We start from the raw sequence: 16,930 nt of genomic DNA on the forward strand, positions 1-16,930 counted from the left end.
GTGGCCGCCACATGCTGACCCAGGAACAACACAGCCCTGCAACCAGGCGGATCCAGTCTGGGGTGCAGACACCTGTGCTCCAACCCCCGTGGCAGACTCAGACACATACAGGTTCCTTCAGGTCCCTTTCACCCATCAGCTATGTCGGGGCCGAGCTCTTCCCTGACAGTGAGGTTTGTTCCAGGGCAGGAAGAACTCACCTCGTGAAACCTGGGGTGGGGATGCCTCAACCTGGGTATTTCCCTTCTGTGACAAAAGTGTCTTCAGCACCTGGTCAGGGCAGTGAGCACAAGGGGAGATGGGGCCAGAGAAACAGCCAGCAGCCTTACAAGGGGGTGAGTCTGCTGCCCTGTCCTCTGGCATCGGTCTTCCTGTCTCTGCCTGAGGTCAAAGTGCTTTCTTCCTCCAGCCCCCAACTCTCCCTACCCCTGCTGCTCCCCTGCAGCACCCAGATATTCACCCCTTTCAGCTTTCCTCTGACTTCATCCTGCCATACATACCCCCACCCCCATATTCTCCTCCCGCCTCTAGCTCTGTCTCCATCCCTAAGCCTCTCTCCTAAACCTCCTTCTCAACTTTCTGGCTTCCCTTCCCTGTCTCCCCTGAACCCCAACCTCCTCCCCAAGTCTTATATATCCTGGTGCTCAGCCAAGCCCAGCCAGTACCCAAGCCTCATCTGCCGTTTCTCTGGAATTTGCTGAGGTGGGAGAATGAAAAGGGGGCAGTGATCCCAAGCTGAGAACAGGCAGTGGACTGAGCGGAACAGACGGGGAGAGGCAGTGCAGGGACAGGGCAAGTAGGAAGAGGAGGTGAGATGAGGCTCAGGTGAGAGCCACGGGACTAGGCAGGGATGGGTGGGGACAGGGAGTTCCAGAGAAGGACCCATGTCCTTGGGGAGGGATTTGGGCATGGGATGGAGGTTTCCTTCCCCTCCCCCTGCCCCCTGCTCTGCACTTCCAGGAAAGACTGGCAGGAAGACAAAGAGCTGGTGCTGGGCAATAGGCAGGTGGGGCAAGATCCAAGCTGGAGCAAAGTGGTGGGAGAGGAGGTGCCAGGGGAGGAGGAGGAGGGAGAGGGACTGGCCATGGGGAAGGGTGTTGGTAGAGGGGAGAACCCCATGAGAGAGCAGGAGCAACAGGTTTGGGGAAAAGGTGAGGGGAAAGGAGAAATGGCATAAGGATCGGGGGTGTGAAGTCGGGCAAATTTTGGGGTGGGCAGAGTACAGATGGGACGGGGAAAGGGTGTGGGAGGTAAGGTCAGGGGTGCAGGGGGCAATACGAGGGTATTGTGGGACTCGGTGATCCCAGACAGGGAGGGGAGGAGGGGTGGCATGCGATGACGTTGGGAGGGCCTGGCAGGGACTAGAGGGGTGGGAGGACCTGCCCTATCTCCGCTCCCCTCCCTGACCTCATGCTGGTCCTCCCCTTCTCCTCCCCCTGCTCACTGCAGGCTCCCTCCTTCTTGCTGTCGCTGCTGAGAGAGATCGACGGTTGGGTCGCAGTTCAGTGAGCCCCTGCTGCAGGGAACAAGCAAGGGGACCTCCAGGCAGCTTGGGGCTGCCCAGGTACAGTAGCCCTGCCCTGTCTTAAGAACTCCCCTCCCAAGGTCAGGAACAGAGCAGGTGCAGAGGCACTGCAGTCGCCTGTTGCCCAGGTAAGGAACAGAGCTCTGGGAAGAACAAGGGAAGAGCTGGGAGCCTTGTGGGTTCTACCCTATCCCTGCACCCCCAGCAAAGGTGTGGCAGGAGAGCTCTCAGGAGAGCCTCACAGAGCTGAGACTTTCTGTTAGGACAGAGGGAGTGGGACCTTGCACTGGGGACTAGACTCCCTGTGGATGGCATGTCTGGAGGTTGGGTCAGTGTGTGTGTGGGCAGGGGCGTGCCCACGTGGAGTAGGGGGTATGGGTGCCAGGGTTTGGACAGGATCAGGTGGTGGCATCAGGGTGGAGGTGGTTATTGGTGAGGTAGGACTCAGCAGTGATGGTGATCGGGAGGGGGAAACCAGGGGGCTAGAGGCTCAGCTAGGGGCCAGCTGAACCTCAGGAGGAAAGGGCTGGTGGAACCCCCAAGTGCTCTGGTTAGAGCAGCTGAGCTAGAGCTCCCGGAAGGTGCCAGAGGGGGTCTCTCAGCATGTGGGTTGCGGGTCTGGGAGGGAGGTCTGGGGGTCTTAAGCCTTTGGGAAAGGTTGAAATGGAGCAGAGTCAGGATTCCCAGGTCTGGGGAGGGCACAGAGCCTGCCGAGAGGATCCTAAAACTTGTTCTTGGCTGAGAGCTCCCCACCCATGACTCACGGTTCAGCGGGGTTGGGCTGACGGAGAGATGCCTCCGGGGGCACAGGGGCTCCGTCTTCCTTCCGTCCCCATCCAGGCTCTCCCTGCTTCTGTTCGTCTAAACCTCCCCCCACCCACTACACGTGACTCGCCCTGGGTGGGGTGGGCGGGCGGGCCCCTTATCTTGCCTGGAAAGAATTTAATGGCTTGGAAACAACTGGAAATGGAACTGAGAGGAACTACTGGGAAGCAAGTCGGAAACACGGCAGCTGCCGGCTGTCTGGCTGTCCAAGCCCGCTTCCAGTCCCCGCCTGCTTCCCACATCCCTGGCTCCCTCCCCGCCCCTCCCCTCTCTCTCCCTGCCTCCACTCCCTTGGGGACCTGGCACCTCAGTTCCTCCAACTCCCTTCCTCTTGAGTCCTGCTCACTCAGTGCTGGACCAGAACCTGCCTTCCTGTCTCTCATTGCCCCCTTACTCTTTTCCACTGGGGGCCCAGGAAATCCTTTCTCTTACTTTTTCCATTCCTCTGGCCCACTAGCTCCCCAGAATGAGGGGCATCTGGATACCCCAAATCTCCCTTCCCTGGCACCTCCTTACCTCCTGGTTCCAACCCAATATTTGGAACCCCCTCATCTCCCTTCTTCCTCTCATGGTCCTGGAATCCTTCTACTTTCACCCCTCATGTGGCATGAAGGGCAGAGGGAGGCCGGGGGGGGGCAGATCCCCCATCTCTGGAACATCCCTCATGGAAGCCAGCCCTTCTCCACACCTCTTGGGACCAGCAGTCCCTGATGAGCGAAGTGTCAAAGTTGGCCACACCATGAATACCAGGCAAGCTGAGTCACAGCTTGGGATGATGCCCCCACCTCTGCCAGCCCTCCAACTGTGGGGAGGGTGCCAAGAGGGTGAGGCCACATCCCCCCTCCCCACTGCAGAAAGGAGCCCCAGACAGCAGTAGGGGGGATGATGAGGGAGAAACATAAGAGACACCCAAGTTCTTTCCTTTCCTAGTGCTGAGAGAAGAGGGGAAATCTTCCAAGAGTTGGAGGTGGGAGCTGGAGAAGTGGCCATGACAGGGCAGGAGAGGGGATGGGGAAGGAGGCTCTGGGTCCTGAACTGTGGAGGCTACTCCTCTCCTCTGAGACCTGCCTCACTACTTTCCAGCTTCTCTCCTTCCTGCTGCAGAGACTCTCTCCCCCTCTCCCCCAACCTGGGGAATGATGCAAGATCCAATGGGGGGGATGGGTACTGGACAACTCGCCAAGACCCCCAGGGGTGTGGGGCACCAAGTGTCTTCTTCTTCTCCCTGGAGAAGAGCCTCCTGTTTGGTTCTTCTCACTCCAACTACATTCTCTGACTCACATAGCTGCCTTCTGAGCCGATGAGAAATCCACTTTCTTAGGCATCGCCCAGTGAACAAGTGTCTAGGAGATGTGAAGAGGAGATTGTGCGCGCGCGCGCGCGTGTGTGTGTGTGTGCCTGCAAAGACGCAGGCTGATTTGTTTTTTTGTTTGTTTTTTTAAAGATTTTATTCATTTATTTGACAGAGAGAGACACAGCGAGAGAGGGAACACAAGCAGGGGGAGTGGGAGAGGGGGAAGCAGGCTTCCCACCGAGCAGGGAGCTCGATGCAGGGCTCCATCCCAGGACCCTGGGGTCATGACCTGAGCCGAAGGCAGACGCTTAACGGCTGAGCCACCCAGGCGCCCCGACGCAGGCTGATTTGGATGGATATGTGTATCTGAGTACAAGTGTGTTCATGTTTGTGTTTGTGGATGAGTGCATACTTGGGTATATTTGTATATGTCCATGTATTTGTGTGTGCATGCACCCCTTGGTTTGCATGGCCTTAGACAGAGTGACAGGATCTGAGGGTAGGTCAGAGCCCACCTTGTACCCAAATCTACACTCCAAGTGGACAGGCTGAGACGCCCAGGGAAGGGCCGCTGTCTGCCTGCCAGGCCTCTGCCTGGGCTTCTTGGGCCTCTTAGTGCAGAAATGCTCTTTCCCTGTCGTCCAGCCTTCCTTCTGTCTCTTCTGGACTGGTGGCAGGGTGTGATGGCTGGTAGCCCTGACACTCCTTTTTCCCAGACTCGGAGGAGAAGTTTCAGAACAGCAAGCCAGGAAATGTGTGTCGGGGGGTGTGTGTAGGTGTGTGTGCGGTGGGTGTGTGTGTGCGGGGGATGCGGGGTGTGTGTGTGTGTGTGTGTGTTAGGCACCGTCCCTTCCCTCCTCCACCAGTGTTTCCACACTCGCCCTGCCCTCCTCTCTCCAGCCTCTCTGGTCCCGAAGAGCCGGGCACCCGCCCACACCCCTCCTTAGCCCTTCACCCCAACTGAACCCTCCACATTCCATTGCTCACGACAGCCCTCTATCCTGGCTCACCCTGAACACCTCTCTAACGCTGGTCTCCCTGTGCTCCCCAATCCTTGCCTCAACAAACACAGCTGGGTGCCAGCGCCCAGATCAAGAAACAGGATCTTCTTAACACCTCAGAACTTCCCTGCCTCGTCCCCCCCCCCGCCCCCCATCACTAATCCTCCAGGAGCACCACACTGCTGACTTATGACACTACCGATTAACGTTGTCTCTCCTCAGACTTTATATACATAGAATTTTTTAAAAGATTTCACTTATTTATTTCAGAGAGGGAGAGAGAGAGAGCAAACATGGGTGGGGGAGGGGGAGAGGGAGAAGCAGGCTCTCCACTGAGCAGGGAACCCGAAGTGGGCGACCTGAGCCAAAGGCAGATGCTTAACCAGCTGAGCCACCCAGGTACCCCCATATACATAGAATTTTACAGCACGTTCTCTTTTGTGTCTGGCTTCTTCTGCTCAACCCCATATTGGTGAGATCCATCCATGTTACTACATAGAGTTGTGGTTTGTTCCCATTGCTTTATTTTACTTCACTGTATGAATAAACCACGCTGTAATCTATTCTACTGATGTGAGATATTTGGGTACTTCCCAGTTTGGGGCTATGGTGGATCAGAGTGTTAGCATATAGCTCTGGTAGATTTTGGGGATTATGCTCAACAGTTTTCCAAAGTGCTTGTACTGTCTGGCCCTGCCGACATCCACACCTGGCCTTCTCTCTAGCCCGGCTTCTGCCTGAGCTGCTGTTTCTGTCCAGCTTCCTGTCCCAGACACTGTCCGTGGTCCTAGCCCTGACCTTGGTCCTGTCCTTGGTTCCAGCCCTGATGCTAGTTCTCAACTTAAATTGAACTTTTCATTCACTCATATGGTCAATATTTATCAAGCACCTCATATGTGCTAGATGCAAGGGTACAATAGTCAAGAAAAAATCAAGTGCCATGCCTGCCCTCATGGACCTTACCGTCTAGTGGGTACGACTGAGTGTGGGCAGGAAAGCGTTAGAATAATCCCACCAATAAGTGTACAATTATAAATTGTTATACGTGCTACAAGTGGGAATTACATGGCTCTTTTTTTTTTTAATCAGTCCTGTTATATGGCTCTTTGGTATCACATGTTAGGGGGACCTGGGCAGGAAGGTTTCCCTGAGGAAGCAATGTGGGGCTGAGATATAAGGGATGAGGAGGCCACGAGGAAAGGGAAGAGTGTTTCACAGAGAGGGAGCACCGTATACAAAAGCCTAGGGTTGGGAAGGGTGTGAGGGACGCAGGTCCATGGGACTGGGGTGGGGAGAGGGAAGGAAGTGTTATGGGAGATGAGGTTGGAGAGGTCAGCAGGGACCAGATGATGCAGGGCTGTTTGTCAGTGTTTGAAGGGAATTTAGAAAGGAGACACTGGAGAGTTTTTAGGGGGAACGGGACATCCTAGTTGCCTTTGTGAGACTGTAAGAGGCAAGAGTGGAAGCAGAGGGACCAGCTTGGAGGCAAACGCAGTTGTCAAGCAAAAGCTAGGTGATGGCTTAATCTCTAACTCAAAGAGAGAGCAAGAATAGAAGGAAGCAGATTAAAGGATGTTTATGAGAAGGTAAGGGCAAATATCACAAAGTATGGTGGCGTTGATGGCAGTTAGGTTTCTAGGTTGTTCTAGGTTTCTAGGTTTCTGGATGAATGGTGGGGCCGTGAGCTGCAGTGGAGAACACAAGAGAAGGGATGGGGTACAGGAAGGGTGACCATGAGTTCAGTTTCAGACATGTTGAATTTGAGGTGCCCAAGAAGAGTCGCCAAGTAGCCAGTTGGATACATTGCTTGGAGTTAAGAGGAGATGACCGGGCTAGTTTATAAACTGGGGTATAGTTTGGAAATTAAAATCCTGTGTCTGGGTGAAAATACCTAGGTGAGTGACTAGAAAAGTAGGTCTCAACTTTGGCTGTACATTACAATCACCTGGGGTGCTTTTAAAAAATACTGAGTACAATTTAGTGCTTCCGTTACTCTAGGCACATCTCAAGTGTTCAAGAGCCACATAGCTCTCCTGGCTACTGTACGGACAGCCGGATACAAAATGTTATGAAATGGAAGATGTGATCAACAGTGTCCAGTGATTTTTGACACAGGTCAAGTAAGATGAAGACAAATGTCTCTCATTTTGTGACACTGAGATCTTTGGGCGATCTTAGGGAGAGCTGTTTGATAAGTTGAAAGGAGGTGGGGCAGCCGGATGGGAGTGCACTGAGGCATGCGTGGGATGGGATATGGGGAATGGAAACAGCAAATACAGATAAATCTTTCGACAACTGAAGCCATGAAGTAGAGGAGGGAAATATGTGCTGGCTGGAGGGAGTATGAGATTGGGGAAGGTTTGGTTGTGGTTGTTGTTGTTTAGAAAGAGAGCACGCGCGCACAGGAGCGCGTGCGCATGTGTGCGCAAGGGAGGGGGAAGGGGCAGAGGGAGAGAGAATCTCCAGCAGACCCGAGGCGGGGCTCGATCTCAGAACCCTGAGATCATGACCTGAACCGAAGTCAAGAGTTGGATGCCTAACTGACTGAGCCACCAGGCGCCCTGTTGTTGTTTTTTTAAGATAAAAATTTCATATTATGAAATACACAAATCAAAAGTGTATAGCTCAATTAATCTTTGAATATGTATACATCTGTTTAACCACCACCCAGATCAAAGTACAAAATATTTCCAGTAATCCTGTCTTCTAATAGTAAAGAGTAACTCTGCCTGTTTTTGAAACTCATGTAAATAGCATCATTCACAAAGTTCTCTTTTTGTATCTGGTTTCTTTTGCTAGCATTATGTGTGTGAAATTGTCTATGTTGTTACATGCAGCAAGAGGGTGTTTTCATTGCTGTGTTTCATTGTATGATTGTGCCACAATTTGTTTATCTGTTCTATTAATGGAACTTGTTTCATTTGGCTGATATGAAAAAAAAAAATCTCACGAACATTCTTGTACATATCTTTTGGAGAATATATGGAGTCATTTCTGTTGGATATTTACCAAGAAGTGGAATTGCTGGGTTATAGGCTATATGTCTTTGTAGATACTGCCTAGCAGTTTTCCAAAGCGGGTGCACATACATTAGTGCTTCCTGCTTGCAATCGATGAGAGTTCTAGTTGCTTCACATTCTTGCCAATATCAAGTAACAACAACCCTTTTAATTTTAAGCATTCTGATGGCTATATAATGGCATCTTGTTGTGGTTTTAATTTGCATTTCTCTGGTTACTAGTTTTGTTACACACCTATATATATGTTTGTTTTCTATCTGTTTATTGGTCCTTTGGATATATTCTTTTCTAGAGTACTGGTTTAAGACTTTTGTCAATTTAAAACACTGGGTTGCCTGTCTTGTTTTTGTTTGTTGTTTTTGTTTTGCAGGGGTTTCTTATTTTAGATTTTAATCCTCTCTCTCACTCTCAATATCTCTCACTCTCTCTCCCACCCCCGCTACCTCCTGGCATTTCTCATATATTTTATCCCAGTGTATGGCTTTTATTCTTATTCTCCAAAAGGTGTCTCTGGATGACCAGAAGTGATCAATTTAATGAGTCCCAATGTATCCATCGCTTTTTTTATGGTTAAGTTTTGTGTGAAATATTTTATGGTTAAATTTTATGTGGTTAGGTTTTAAGAAATCTTTGCTTACTCTAAGGTTGTAAAAATTTTCTCCTCTTTTTCATTTGTACAATATTGTTCTGAAAGATACTGCTTTACCTTTCATAATTAGGTCCGTTAGATTCACTTCAAATTAATTTCTGTATGTGGACATAAGGGAGAGAGAGATTTTTTTTCCATTTGGATCTTTCCTCATTTCTCAAAAAGAGCATCCATTCTCTTTTTAATTGCAGTGCCGCCTTTGTATGTGGTCATGTATCTGGACACTACTCTGTTCTATCTATCCTTGCACCTTTATCAGTTTTGATATTTGGTAATGTAAGTACTGAGGAAGAAGGATTTTCTCAAACGACAGGGGATACTTGAGCTCCTATAAAAGCTGACAGGAAGGATTTTGCGGAGAGTGAGGGATTGAATAAAAGGGAGAGAGAGGATAATCTTCACCTAAGAAGATAGTAGGAGCTGGGTTCCAGGTGCTTGTGGAAGGATTGGCCTTGTACACTCATCTGCTAATCCATTCAACAAGAATGTGTTGGGGAGCCCCCATGTGTCAGACACAGGCATACAGCAGTGCCAGGACAGACGAGGTCCCTGTTCTCATGGGGTTCCCACATTAGTAGTGGGAGACAGATAACAGACAAGTACCCACAGGAACAGGTGATTCAGGCAGCAGTAAATACCATGAAGAACATAGGCAGGATACTGCCTTAGAGAGCAATGGAAGCCCATTCCGACGGGGCACCAGGGAAGGTCTTGGGATGCAAGACACGTGAGGTAGGATTTGAACCAAGAAGGAGCCAGTCTTGAAGAGCATCCCAGACAGAAAGAATGTACGGCTAAAAGGCCCTTAGACTAATGTAAGCATGTAGTATCTGTAGAACAAACAAAAGACCAGTGTGGGTGGACCAATAAAGAAGAAAAAGAGGGGGGCAGGGAGCTGGGTAATCAAATGACATCAGAAAGCAAATAATACATTATATGTTAAAAAAAAAAAGAAGATGAAGAAAAGATAGCAGGAGGGGAAGAATGAAGGGGGGGAAATTGGAGGGGGAGATGAACCATGAGAGATGATGGACTCTGAGAAACAAACTGAGGGTTCTAGAGGGGAGGGGGGTGGGAGGATGGGTTAGTCTGGTGATGGGTATTAAAGAGGGCACATTCTGCATGGAGCACTGGGTGTTATACGCAAATAATGAATCATGGAACACTACATCAAAAACTAATGATGTAATGTATGGTGATTATCATAACATAAAAAAAAGAAAAAGAAAAGAAAAAGCAAGGTAGAGACCAAATCGGCCCAAGGAGGCTATCCCTTAGGGTTGGGCTGAATGTGGAGTTTCCCATGCATGTGAGTTGGTAGATTAGTTGTGGGTGATGCGACTGTGGGTGTGTATATTGGGGGAGGTGGGGAGCTATCTTGTCTCCTTCTCTGTGAACCTGCTCACATGTGCCCTCTCTCCCTGCAGCCTCCTGAGTGATGCCAGCCCAATGGTTCCTAATCTCCAGACTGGCCCTCTTGGTACTGCTGGGCACAGTCAGAGCAGGCCCTTTCTCTCCACGGTCCAATGTGACACTCCCAGCCCCACGTCGCCCTCCCCAGCGGGGGGGCCGCACAGTGGAGCCAGTAGGGGGAAGTCCCTCTTCTCAGCTTTATGAGCACACTGTGGAAGGAGGGGAGAAGCAGGTAGTTTTTACCCACCGCATCAACCTGCCCCCTTCAGCTGGCTGTGGTTGTCCCCCGGGCACAGAGCCCCCCCGTTCCTGCTTCAGAGGTACAGGCCTTGAAGGTCCGGTTAGAGATCCTGGAGGAGCTGGTGAAGGGCCTCAAGGAACAGTGCACTGGGGGATGTTGTCCTGTTGCTGCCCAGGCTGGCACAGGTGAGCAGACAGATGATCAGGGGAGGGGGCACAGAAAAAGAGGAAGGTGGGGAAGTGGGTCAGGGTTAGGTGGGCATCACTAGTCCATAAAGGATCTTGGTCTGAATTAGAAAAAGGCATCTTTTCTTCCCCTTTAGGGGTGGTGAGTGCAGCCCAGGGCACAACTCAGAGAGAGAAGCCACCAGACTAGGTGTCAGCACTTCCTTCCCCTGACCCCAAGCATATGTTAGGGCCTTGGCAGGCCACATATATTGACTAGGAGTACCTGGAAACAAAGATGACCCTATGAAATGAGCCTGGCCCTGCTGGAGGGGCGGACAGAGGGGAGCACCCTATGGGCTTGGTCTCCCTCCCCAGAGAGACTGAGTCCTGCCTCCCTCTTACTCCAGGCCAGACGGATGTTCGTAGCCTCTGCAGTCTCCATGGCGTGTTTGACCTGAGCCGCTGTGCCTGCTCCTGCGAGCCAGGCTGGGGTGGGCCCACCTGCTCAGACCCCACAGGCGCTGGGGTGCCCCCATCCTCCCCACCCTCAGCCTCCGGGACCTGCCCAGATGACTGCAACGATCAGGGTCGCTGTGTCCGCGGGCGCTGCGTGTGCTTCCCTGGTTACAGCGGCCCCAGCTGTGGCTGGCCCTCCTGCCCCGGGGACTGCAACGGCCGTGGGCGCTGCGTGCAGGGCGTGTGCGTGTGCCGGGCGGGCTTCTCGGGCAACGACTGCAGCCTGCGCTCCTGCCCCCGGGGCTGCAGCCAGAGGGGGCGCTGCGAGGACGGGCGCTGCGTGTGCGACCCGGGCTACGCAGGCGACGACTGCGGGGTGAGGAGCTGCCCTAGAGGTTGCAGCCAGAGGGGGAGCTGCGAGAACGGCCGCTGCGTGTGCGACCCCGGCTACGCGGGAGACGACTGCGGGGTGAGGAGCTGCCCTAGAGGTTGCAGCCAGAGGGGGCGCTGCGAGGACGGGCGCTGCGTGTGCGACCCCGGCTACGCGGGAGACGACTGCGGGGTGAGGAGCTGCCCCCGGGACTGCAGCCAGAGGGGGCGCTGCGAGGACGGGCGCTGCGTGTGCGACCCTGGCTACACGGGCGACGACTGCGGCTCGCGGAGCTGCCGGTGGGACTGTGGCGAGGGCGGGCGCTGCGTGGACGGCCGCTGCGTGTGCTGGCCCGGGTACGCGGGCGACGACTGCAGCACCCGCACGTGCCCGCGAGACTGCCGGGGCCGCGGGCGCTGCGAGGATGGCGAATGCATCTGCGACGCCGGCTACAGCGGGGACGATTGCGGAGTGCGCAGCTGCCCAGGGGACTGCAGCCAGAGGGGGCGCTGCGAGGACGGGCGCTGCGTGTGCTGGCCCGGGTACACGGGGCCCGACTGCGGCTCGCGCGCCTGCCCCCGCGACTGTCGGGGCCGCGGGCGCTGCGAGAACGGCGTGTGCGCGTGCAACGCGGGCTACAGCGGCGAGGACTGCGGCGTGCGCACCTGTCCCGGGGACTGTCGCGGCCGGGGCCGTTGCGAGAGTGGTCGCTGCGTGTGTTGGCCCGGGTACACAGGCCGGGACTGCGGCACGCGCGCCTGCCCTGGCGACTGTCGTGGGCAAGGGCGCTGCGTGGACGGCCGCTGCGTGTGCAACCCCGGCTTCGCGGGCGAGGACTGCGGGAGCCGTCGGTGCCCTGGGGACTGCCGCGGGCGCGGGCGCTGCGAGGATGGCGTGTGCGTGTGCAACGCGGGCTACGAGGGAGAGGACTGTGGCGCGCGCAGCTGCCCGGGAGGTTGCCACGGGCGCGGCCAGTGCCGGGACGGGCGCTGCGTGTGTGACGATGGCTACTCGGGCGAGGACTGCAGCGTAAGGCGGTGCCCGCTAGACTGCAGCCAGCACGGCGTGTGCAAGAACGGCGTGTGCACCTGTTGGGAGGGCTATGCAGGCGAGGACTGCAGCCTCCGTACCTGCCCCTCCAACTGCCACCAGCGCGGCCGCTGTGAGGGCGGGCGCTGCGTGTGTGACTCAGGCTACACTGGCCCCTCCTGCGCCACCCGCACCTGCCCCGCTGACTGCCGGGGCCGCGGGCGCTGTGTGCAGGGCGTGTGCGTGTGCCACGTGGGCTACGGCGGCGAGGACTGTGGGCGGGAAGAGCCTCCAGCCAGCGCCTGCCCTGGGGGCTGTGGGCCCCGGGAACTGTGCCGTGCGGGCCAGTGTGTATGCGTGGAGGGCTTTCGAGGACCCGACTGCGCCACTCAGACGTGCCCTGGGGACTGCCGTGGCAGGGGAGAGTGTCGTGAGGGCAGCTGCGTCTGTCAAGATGGTTATGCAGGGGAAGACTGCGGGGAAGGTGAGCACGCAGGTTCAGGGACTGGGAACCAGAGCCAGTGGGAAGGCCTGAGCTTGAGGCCTAGGAGCCCAGGGACCTGGGGGAAGAGTGAAGGAGGTCAATTATTGGGCAGGGGAGTGGGGGGGGGCAGTCGTAGAAGCTGAGGGCAGGTGTCCACCAGGGACAGCAGAACCACGGGGGGCATGCTTGCAGGCAGGCCCCGCTTTCAGATTTCTGATGAGCAGGTTGGCGGCTCCTTTAGTTGCTTTTAGGGAGATTCTGTGTTTCTGGAGATGGGCAGGGGGGAAGGTGAATGAGCCCCCAGGGCCTGATCAGGCCTCTGCCAGTTTTGCACCACCTCCAGAGAGAAGCGGGAACAGAGATTGATCTTAGGGAGTGGCTCTGAGTAGGGGGGGCCTTTGATGATAGGGGTAGGGGGTGGGGGGCTGCCTCGGACTAACCACCTTCCCATATCTCATTCTCCTGGGCAGAGGTGCCAGCCATTGAGGGCATGAGGATGCACCTCTTGGAGGAGACAACGGTTCGGACAGAGTGGACCCGGGCTCCTGGCACGGTGGATGCCTATGAAATTCAGTTCATTCCCACGGTGAGAGCTAAGCTACAGGAGTGGGCTGAGGGGGCTGAGGGGGTGAGACTCAGGGGAGGGAGTGCTCGCCTCAAGCAGAGAGTTCCAGGTAGTCAGTGGTTGAGTCCACACTGGCTAGGTTCCTGAAGCTGCCATAAAGGCCTTCTCATCCTACCCCACACTGGGTCCAGAAGGCCTCTGAAGCCTCGGGTCACTGCTGCTGGGACTACCTCTGGTGACAGTGAGCTCAGGACTTCCTGAGGCTGTCCAGTCCATTGTTGGTCATCACCGGTAGGTAGTTCTTTCTGTTGTTGCTGAACCTAAATCTGCCCCATTCTACATCCATCCGTTGGCCCAGCGTCAGCATGTTGCCTTTGCTTTCCCAGCAGCTTCCACCACAGGCTTTCAGGTATTTGGAGACATCAGCCATCACCGCTCTCTTCATTCTCTCCAAGCCAAACCCCCTGGTTTCTTCACCCCTTTTCCCTAAGGCTTTGTTCTCTGACTTCTTCACTTCCTGGGTTCCCTCCTCTAGTGCCTCGTGGTTTTTGCATTTGCCCCCAAAATGTGAAGGCAGGGAGGAGTCCTGTAGTTCTCCTGGCTAACTCTGGATAGCCCGGCAATTTTCTCAGAGCTGATGTATATTAACTTGTGGTCACAGAAACTGTCATCTGTTTTTGGGTTTTTTTTTTTTAAGATTTTATTTATTTATTTGGCAGAGAGAGAGAGGCAGCGAGAGAGGGAACACAAGCAGGGGGAGTGGGAGAGGGAGAAGCAGGCTTCCCACGGAGCAGGGAGCCCAATGTGGGGCTCGATCCCAGGACCCTGGGGCCGTGACCTGAGCTGAAAGCAGACGCTTAACGACTGAGCCACCCAGGCGCCCCCTGTCAACTGTTTTGATCATGTTTGTTTTTAAAATAAGTTTTATTATAAAAGTTATGTAGGCTCAGTATAGAAACTTTAGAAAATGTAAACAAGGAAAAGAGAAAGAAGGAAAAAAGATGACATTCAACTATATACACTTTTTTAGCCTAAATATAGGCCTTTGCATGTGGCTCTGTTCAGTGTTATCTTTTTTGGTTTGGGCCAAGCTGCTAGGCTGTTGCAATAATTTGAGTCTGTGAACTGGTTCTCCCGCCTCCGTGTCATCAGTGTACTGCAAAGCATTCTTTCTGTCTCCTTCCAACTCGCTCTCAAAATATTTGGGGCACCTGAAGGACAAAACCTTGTGGCCTCTCACTAGAGACCCCCTTTTATGCAGATTGGGCTTTTATGATGTTTGGCCTCCCAGCTCCAAATCATTTGACATTTCTACTGTCTAACTCATGTTTTCCTGCATCTTCATGCAAACACCCTGGGTGAATAGGCCATTTACCCTAATCTCCAAAACTCTGGAAAAATAAATAACTCCCAGGGCCTAAACCCTAGGAGGGCTTTAGAACAGAAGGGACAGCTCAGAGGTGCTGGCTGCCATCCCCACCCTAATTGGCCTGGTCATTCTAAGTCTTCTTATTAGAGCCCCAAGACCAGACCCCTACCAGGCTCTGTCTCTCCTCACTGGCTGGGGGAAGCAGAGGCAGAAATTCCTACTTTGCAGCACAACCCATATAGCTTGGGTTTTTTCCTTCTGCTAAAAAAAAAAAAATTGTTTTTGTTATAAAAATAATTTAATCACAAGACAAGAATTTGGCAACTAGAGGAAAAAAAACAAATAATTCTTGGCTGCTTCACACTAAAACAAGCACTGTTAACATTTTTAAGTGTTTCTCCCACTCTCTTCTGTGTGTATATTATTGACATAGTGCTGATCTTGAGAGGATGGGACTTTTAAAAGGAACTTCCCTAAGAACTTCAGGGAAAGAAGAATTAAAATAAACACTTGAGATAGAAAGAGCTTGCAAGGCAGCGGCGTGGTCCTCTGCTCTTAGTAAATATGAACCCACCGTTGGGTGTTTTCAAGAGGTGCGTCTTTCCAGCTGAAGCTCTAGGCTTCCTCCCTCACCAGGGACCAGGTGGGGTCGAGCTGGCCTCTGCCCGGCTCAGCTCATCTCTGGTTATGAGCCTCTGTCACATTCTGGGTTCTCTTTGAACCCGGGTGTGGAAAAGGCTCCTGTAAAATTGGCCCCCAGACACCTCTCTTGGACTGCACATTAGCCTGTGCTACTGGCCCTCCAGCTGCTTTCTAAGCTTTCCATGGCTGGGCCCCTGCCCTAGCCAGCGCTCTCTGTCCATCTCTGCTTGGCACAGAGTGTATTGGTAGCTGGCTGTCCTCTGGCACTGCCATCTTCTTAGAAGCCTATCTCCCCTTTACCCCCTTCCCTTTTCCAGAAGCACTTCTGTCTCAAAGCCCAGCGCTGTGCTGTTCCTGGCAAAGGGACACACCTAGTCACTGGAATGATCCTCAGTACTCGCAAGAGGAACATTCCTCCTTCTCCCTGTATACGTGGCATTGCTACTCTGACTCAGTGGTTCTCAAACCATATTCCCTGGACCTGCAGCATGAGCATCACCTGGAAACTTGTTACACAGGCAGACTGTCAGACTCCAGCCTCAGATCTACTGCAGCTGGAGCCTAGTAACCTGCGCTATAACAAGCCCTCCAGGGGATTCTGTTGTACCCCAAGCCTGAGGACCACTAACTCAAGGAATGTTGTTATTTTGCAAAAGGCTGGTTGCTCTCTGGATATGAGAGGAAGCAAGAAGTAACTGAGGGAGGTGAGCCCTTGAAGAGGAGGAGGGTCAGGCACTCTTTGTCCGGGTATATTCTGCAGCCTAGAACCTGGGCTATGCCCTGTTTTCACTGGGACACAAGACCTCATGGCCTTAGAAAAGTTTGTGTTTGGGTCTGGTCTGAAAGGGGGAGGTTGGGGAGGTAAGCTCCAGGATCCAACCAAGATGGTGCCCCTCCCCGCCCCCCCCCCGCCAGAGCCATGAGGTTGGTACGGAGAACAGGGTTAGAAACTCGCCAAGGACAATCAGTGAAGCGGCCGAGCAATCAGCAAGGGTTGCCAGCATCGGCCTAGAGAGCCTGTCTCAGACCAGACAGATGAGAGATGTGGGACTTTGAGGGGACTGTTCCCAAATGGGTCTTAGGAGGGAGTAAGAGGTGTTTCAAAGGCTCATGTAGGTGGTCTGAAGGGAGAAGGGGAACTCAAGATGGGCTTGTCTCATTGGAAGGACCAGATGTCATCAGGGAGCACCCAAGGGGTGGGTGGGGGGGGGGTTGGGGGGAGTTGGGGAGGTGTGTATGTGTGTCAGGTTGGGTTGGGGGGATTGGAAAAAGAGAAAGTTCTGGCAAGGATGAGGACTTCACAGGCCTTCAGCTGAGGCCCACCCAAGGGCTCCTAGGCTGGAATATCCTAGGGCGGGGTGAGTAGGAGATGAAGAGGGGGCCTGTGTGCCCAGGAAAACTTTCTGGCCAACAAAACTCTGACAAAGCTTTATTTCATCCTCAACCCAGAAATCTCCACGTGGCCTCTCATCTGGTTTTATACTTTGGTATTTACTGTGTTGATTTCCCCACAATTTTCTTGGTTTAGGAGAGTACCTTTTGAAATTTCCAATCCTACTTGGCTGAATGGAGGTGTCCCCATCACGGCCAACATAGCTAAGCAGAACAGAGCGTCCTTATTAGCTGTCCTAGCTAGACAGGCCAGTGAAAGTCGGGGCAGTTAGACTGCTCATAGATGTCCATTCCTCCTGTTTCCCCAGTGGCGGGCCCTCCAAGGAGACCCTGCCGAGGCTGGCCTAGTTCCTGTGGGGTCACCACAGATAATCATAATACCTTCAATGTGCACTTGGAGGGGGGTTGTTTGCTCACAGGCACGTACAGCGAGAGATTTGGGTACGGATCCAATTCACCTTAAGATGTGGCCATACATTTAGCTACTA

At 53.6% G+C, this 16,930-nt stretch overlaps 1 protein-coding gene across 1 annotated transcript in view; it reads left to right on the forward strand.

Annotated features, from left to right (window-relative positions):
- TNXB (tenascin XB) overlaps positions 1 to 16,930 on the forward strand; it is a 59,903-nt gene continuing 42,973 nt past the window's right edge. Inside the window, 6 exon segments of the mRNA XM_035728345.1 lie at positions 1 to 1,151; positions 1,450 to 1,653; positions 9,742 to 10,025; positions 10,027 to 10,153; positions 10,543 to 12,474; positions 12,945 to 13,060. Coding sequence (XP_035584238.1) covers positions 9,753 to 10,025; positions 10,027 to 10,153; positions 10,543 to 12,474; positions 12,945 to 13,060 — 2,448 coding nt within the window. The 5' untranslated portion in view covers positions 1 to 1,151; positions 1,450 to 1,653; positions 9,742 to 9,752.

The sequence above is a fragment of the Zalophus californianus genome, chromosome 7 (assembly GCF_009762305.2).
Source record: "Zalophus californianus isolate mZalCal1 chromosome 7, mZalCal1.pri.v2, whole genome shotgun sequence".
Taxonomy (NCBI): Eukaryota; Metazoa; Chordata; class Mammalia; order Carnivora; family Otariidae; genus Zalophus; species Zalophus californianus.